The sequence below is a fragment of the Alligator sinensis genome, unplaced genomic scaffold, assembly GCF_000455745.1.
Source record: "Alligator sinensis unplaced genomic scaffold, ASM45574v1 scaffold14_1, whole genome shotgun sequence".
Classification (NCBI taxonomy): Eukaryota; Metazoa; Chordata; order Crocodylia; family Alligatoridae; genus Alligator; species Alligator sinensis.
In genome coordinates, this window is record NW_005842709.1 from 753,142 (window position 1) to 759,451 (window position 6,310).

General features: G+C 48.7%; 1 protein-coding gene across 11 annotated transcripts in view; it reads right to left on the reverse strand.

Moving 5' to 3' along the window:
- The window catches only part of ARAP3 (ArfGAP with RhoGAP domain, ankyrin repeat and PH domain 3), a 42,765-nt gene that overhangs the window by 20,513 nt on the left and 15,942 nt on the right, over window positions 1-6,310 (reverse strand). For all 11 annotated transcript variants that reach the window (XM_025216090.1, XM_025216094.1, XM_025216093.1 and 8 more), the window contains 3 exons: window positions 5,905-5,974; window positions 1,602-1,722; window positions 664-851 (listed from right to left, as the gene is read on the reverse strand). In XM_025216090.1, the coding sequence (XP_025071875.1) occupies window positions 664-851; window positions 1,602-1,722; window positions 5,905-5,974 (379 nt within the window). The remainder of the gene's footprint in view (window positions 1-663; window positions 852-1,601; window positions 1,723-5,904; window positions 5,975-6,310) is intronic.

The window sequence follows — 6,310 nt, forward strand, 5'->3', positions numbered from 1 at the left end:
TGATGAAGACATTGAAGAGTATCGGTCCAAGGACCGAGCCCTGCGGGACCCCACTGCCTACACCCTTCCAGGTCGATACCGACCCATCCACTATGACTCTCTGGGTACGACCCTCTAGCCAATTCGCCACCCACCGGACTGTGTAGTCATCCAAGTCACAGCCTCTTAACTTGTTCACCAGTATGGGGTGGGATACCGTATCGAAGGCCTTCCTGAAGGTTTGTATGGGATGGTTTGGATAAGGATGATCCTGCCTCAGGCAGGGGGTTGGACTAGATGGCCTCTGAAGGGACCCTCCAGCTTTACTTCTCTATGATTTTATGAATGGCCTGGTGGAAGTGACAAAGCATGGAAATGGACTTCTAGTTTCCCAGGCCCTGCACATGTCCACACTGCAGCCTTTTCATGGTCTCTAGCCACTCTAGCCAGGGTGATCCTGCTTCCACTAGCTGGTATGAAGGGCTAAGGCACACAGGCTCCCAAAAATATCTCCACTCCTGGACAGAGGCCTCAGCCTAGTGTCCCTCTTGCAAACTCCTGAGTGAGGCCCAGGAACTGCTAGGGGGAGGACTTCAGACTCACCCTTACGTGAAGTAGACCCCAGGACTCCTTCATCAAGAAACACCCCACACTTTCCCAAGGCACTTGGGCTGCCACACTCACTTGTTCACTCTTGTACAGCCACATCTCAGCCAGGCTGAGAACTGCAAACACCTTAGACTTGTGACCCTTGAACTCCAGACAGCCGGACTTCTGCCAGTGACTGTTGCTGGTGTGACGAGGCCGGGAGCTGACCTGCCGCTGCTCTGCCACTTTCTTCTGCATGGTGGAGCACCACTCATTCCGCTGAGCTGTGGAAGCAGCAGGGCAGGGGAAGCCAAGAGAAAGAGGCAAGTGAATGTGGAACTGGGGAGAATTGGAGACACTGAGTGTTGCAGCACAGGCCAATTTATCCCATGCAGGGAAAAGCCAGGTCTTCATGTGTTGAACTCAACCAGAAGTTAGGGTCTTTCTATCTCAACCAGCTGTGTAGCATAGACCTGACTGGCAGCCCCATGTGCAGTGGGCCACAACAAAAGGGTAGCAGCACCTGGGGACAGAGCTGTAGAGAGCTTCTCCTCAACACACATGGGGAAGAGGTGCCTGTCACTGCAGCAAGAGAGTTGCTGCAGTGCTGGGGATGCAGGAGTGGCTGTGGGCCAGCAAAGGGAAATATCACTGGACCATAGAGCGCATGGAGAAGTGGTGACTGAGAGAAGTTTCCACAGGAGAGAGGGAGATATATGACTGAGGTGAGGAAGTTATGGAGGGAGGACTCTAGAGGAGCTTGGTTCAGGGGTCTGGTAAGGGGGGCATAGGCTTGGCAGCAAAAGAAAGAGCTATGACTGGAATTTCTGGCTGGGGTAGGGAATGGGAGGTTGTGCTTGTAGGTTCTGGATAGGATAGGCAAAAGGGAGGTCTGTGCCCGTGGTTTATAGCTGAAAGAAATAGGAGCTGGGGACTGGAGAAAGTGACTTGGGAGGGGAGGTCTGGGGCTCGGGGTTCTGATTGGGGAGGAGATAGCTGTGAATGGGGGAGTTCTGGTTGGGGGTTTCTCTTACCCTCATTCTCAGCTCTGAAGACAAAGATCCTGTGGCTGGGGACAACTTGGAGCATGTTCTCCTTTGTAGAGCGTGCCATCTCGATGACGGAGAGTGGGATCACCCCCTTAGGGTATGGGTCCTGGAATGGGTCCAAGAGGGAGGTTGCACACCAGAACCCTGTTCTGTGATTCCCTGTATGGGGTCCCACTGTCCTGACTGGTAGGGTGTCCCCTTCAGAGAGGGCACTGGGTGTTTAACTCAGCAAATTTCCACAATTAATTTTAGCAATACTCATTTCCCTGTATTTGGCTCTTCACTAACTCATCCTTCTAAGGCAGGGGCAGGAAAAGCTACTGGTAAGCCTAAACTAAAGCAAAGATGGGTAGAGACCTGCCAAAGGCCATGCAGAGAGTGGCAGGGCTGGGATGAGAGCTTGACAATGTCCTAGCTCACAGTCCCATACTCAGATCAACTTGTTTCATAGACCTCAGGAGGTCACATCTATTCCACACAGCTGCTCAAGACAATATCATCTCTATCTAAACTGTCCTAGACAAGTGTTTGTCTAACTTGCTCTTAAAATCTTTGTGAACGACTTTCATGAACAGCTACCAGGCACAATGCCCCAAACAGCAAAAATACCTTTTAACTTGCCACAGGCAAAGCAGGGGGAATGAGAGCACTGTCAATGTTCTACCACTGCAAGGACAGGAAATAGTTTATTAAAATTCACTCCAGAGAGCCAAGGAAGAGGACTATGCCCCCTGCTAGAGGAAGACAAACCCCCCCTACACTCCATATTGATCAGACAGTGGGGTAAAGTTCCTCTGTGATCCCAAATCAGTCCAACCCTGAACAGAACAAGACCTTCTACCCAGGAAAATCTGGGCGTTTTAAGTCCCAGCAGGAGCATCAGCACACCTGCCAAAATCCCTAGCTTTGGCGGAGGCCAGCACCTAATGATTCTGAGAAAGGTGATCCCCCTCTCCCTCCTGAGACACAAGTAGCAAACAGCAGGGGGAAAAATCCTTCCTTGCTCCCCAGAAGCATGGAACAACTAGGCACCCTCCAGTCTGCGCTGCAACCAGGAGGCCAAACACAACTCCACTCATCACACACCCTTACTAAGCTGCCAGAACTTCCTTTTTTATCATCCTATTCCCTCCATAAACATTGCCTTTAATCTTTCATAACCAAGATAGTTGTGGTGCTCTATTTCATTCAAGTACACTATACTTCATGTCCTGTCATCCAGCCAGCTTGTTACTTTCTCAGAGACCAGATCTGTTTGCCATGATTTATTCTCAGCAAATTCATGGTGGCTGCTTGTGAGCAGCTTTTTCTCCTCCAGGTGCTTGCAAACTGACTTTATAATTTGCTTCAGTAACTTCCTGGGTATTGAGGCCAGGCTGACTAACCCATAATTTTCTGGGTCCTCCTTTTTGCCTTTTGTAAAGAGGGGCCCTTTCCCTGTCCTTTGGAACCTTGTCTCCCATGCCTTGGTAAATAGTATTGCTAAGGACTCCAAGATCCTTTGTGACAGCTCCTTCAGCAACCTGCTTACTTAAATTCATTCAAAAAAATCAAACACTGACTGTCTTTGTCATTATTGTGACTGTCAGACTTTTCCTTTACTTATCTATATAATCTTTATTTGCTGTCTGGTTGCAGCTTATTGTTTCATAAAGATTGAGGCAAAGTAGCTGTTGAGCAGGTCTGTTTTTGTATCTTCTGTTAGGAGCTCACCCTGGCTATTTAGCAATAGACCCACAGCTTCCTTTGTCCTTTTTCTGATCAACATAAGTCTCATACCCAAACTAGAGACTGAATTGCAGTCTCACACCCAAACTAGATGTAGCCATGCCCCTATACTGGCATTAAAATCACAGGAAAGTTGACAGGGGCAACTCTCATGTTAAAAGGCTAATTCAGCATTCTGGGTGCTGTGCAAATAGGCCCCATTTGGTATTGTTTGGTACTCTGTATTTGTGAATAGGCATGTGAGGCTGGTGAATAGGGTCGAAAGTGCTGCTGCACTCTGAACAGTGGCTGGGCAGATACAGCTCCTTTTTACTATGCATGTCAGGGTTGAGGACACCAATTTCTGAGCCAGCACAGCTAGGGGGACAATCATGTGCTCTGCATAAAACTGAAGAATCATAGTGAACTCCATACACTGACACCTGTGTGACTCCCTTTAATGTGAAGACTGATGGCCAGGTCACTGGAGCCTCAATGTATTACCCATACTATTAAGCCTGACAGGAGAGGAGGTGTGAATGGAAAGTTTGACTCACATTACAAAGTGCACTGAGACCGAGAGTGAGAAAAAACTCTTCGCACATACACACAGCTCATCAAGAGACAAAAAGGCTAAGGTAGCTGTTTGTTGACTACTTTCAGAGCTCAGGCTCTGGCATATTCTTCGCACTGCATTCTTCAGTAATGTGGTCACAGACTGCTTGTTGCAGGATGAGGTCACATGGGGAAGTAGCACCCCCAAACATCCATCAAACCCCTTCCTGCCTAGTTCTTGGACCCTTCCTTCTGTCACCTGCCAGCACTTTGATGAAAAGTTTGGAGGAATAAATGTTGGGAAACAGTCTGGGATCCTAGTGAGATCACTTGTTTGGCCCTATCACTCTCACTGAGTACCGATCCCCATTAGATTCCTTTAGGGCTACATCCCTGGCCTCCAATCACCCCCTGCCACACCCATGCCTAACAGGTGTTATAGTTCAATTATTCTGTGTTCTCATCTAGGGACAAGATATTCTTGGCCTCCACCTCCTTTGCTCTCTGCCCTATCCATTTCCATTTTGTTCAGGGCTACCTCTCTGCCTAGCTCTGGGTTCAATTTCTGCCTCCCACTATGCAGCATCATCCTGTCCTGGGCTCAGTCTCTGCCCAACTCCAGGTGGAGTTTCTGCCCTGTTCAGGGCACTGCCAGGACCTTCATACCACCCCAAATAGTCCCACCCAAACCACTGGTTTCACCAAACAGAAACTCATGCATGCACCTCAACTAAACATACCCCACCCTGGATAAAAGGTATAATATTCCTTTAATCTGAGCAAGCCTGCTCAAATGCACAAAAAGCAGAAGAGAACTGAGCTGTACCTGTTATCATGCTAAATCCCCTTGGATCGGGATAAACAAAATTTCCTGGGCAGCCCTGCTGGGGGCCTTTCCCTGCCTGGCTTTCAAGGGTCCAGCTCCCCTTCCAGGACTTCCTAATGATCAGTCTTTCTTTGGGGAAGGGTGCTTGGCTCACTGAAAAGCTTCCTCCAGCAGCTGCTTTTTTCCTCAAGCTCTAACTCCTGCTTATGCTTCTGAGCCTGCCCTTATCTAGCATTCCTCTTACCACCTGCATTACGTGACTCACTGGCCCCAGGTGTTAGGCTCTTTTGCTTGCATTGATCAATTGCCTTTCCCTTTTGGGACTGCCTAATCCCTGACTGGCAGCTCTTATCTCTGTGGCTTGTTTATTCAAACACCAGCTGTTCTGACAAGCATGCTTCTGCTGCCTAACAGGAATCCCCGGCTTCCTGTTACACTGCTTCTCAAACAAAATACTCTGAAGGTGGAGCAGTATTTTGACAGCCTCATGTGAAGATGCCTCTGGCTATGTGACAGTTCTGGCCATGCCTGGGGTACTACCTTCCCAGGTTCCGGCCACCTAAGTGTTAGGAGGTGTGTGCCTGCTGGGTACTTAACTATAGATAACTACACTATCTTATGTCTGTGAAAGGGGGAAGACACGCTGTGTCTTCCATAGCCTCCATGTGTCACTAGTTGTGCAGGACCTCGTGTCAGCCCTACCTTTCCTCTGACAGAGCTGCAGAGGCACAGAATATTCCAATTGTTTGGAAAGCAAACAAAGAAAGCAACATCAGTGTCCTGATTCCTGCAGATCAGACCCAGCCCCCCAAGAAGGCTCCTAGGCCCATCCAACTAAACCTTCTCCCCTACGCTGTTCAAAAGGTTGCAAAGATAGTTTTTTACTGGGAGAAATATCTCTTTCTCACCTCCTAAAACTCAAAATGCAGAGCCAGTTTTGCTCATGCTTTTAAAAATCCTCTTGGGCAGAGAGTACATCTGGTTACTCCAGCCTAAGGGAGGCAGCATTTTGACAGGTTACAGACAACAAAAATGAGAGGATACAATGGAAAACCTTGTGCACATCCTGTCCCCCAACCTTTTCTCTTTGTCCACGTGTCCCTACTCACCCTATCTTTGCCTAAGCCTCCAGTACAGTGGCTGGTAGCTGATTGGGCCCATGAGACCCAGACTGTGCCTCGTGCTTGCTCCTGCACTCACCTTCTCACTGTTGAAGTACATGAGGTTTTTCCCATCAAATCGGACGTAGCGCCTCTGGAAAACATAATTCCTGTTGAAAGGACAGCAGAAGGGAAACTGTTGGTAATAGAAACCTGACAGTCCTGACTCAGTGGTGACCCCTACACCAGCTAGAGACCAATGCAGACATGGGGGACAGGGAGCCAGATTAAGGGTTCTCGATGGAAGGAACTGAACAAGGAAGTAAGAACAAACAGGAGGGTCTGACTGGGTTAGTGACACACAACAAACACAAAGCCTCCCAATGGCAGATCTTATTTGGGATAGCTGCCACCTTTCACACAGGGCAGCAGTTTCTTGCTGTGTGCAAAATGTGCCAGGATATGCCAACTCCTGGCACATATATGCCAGGATATGCCAACTCCTG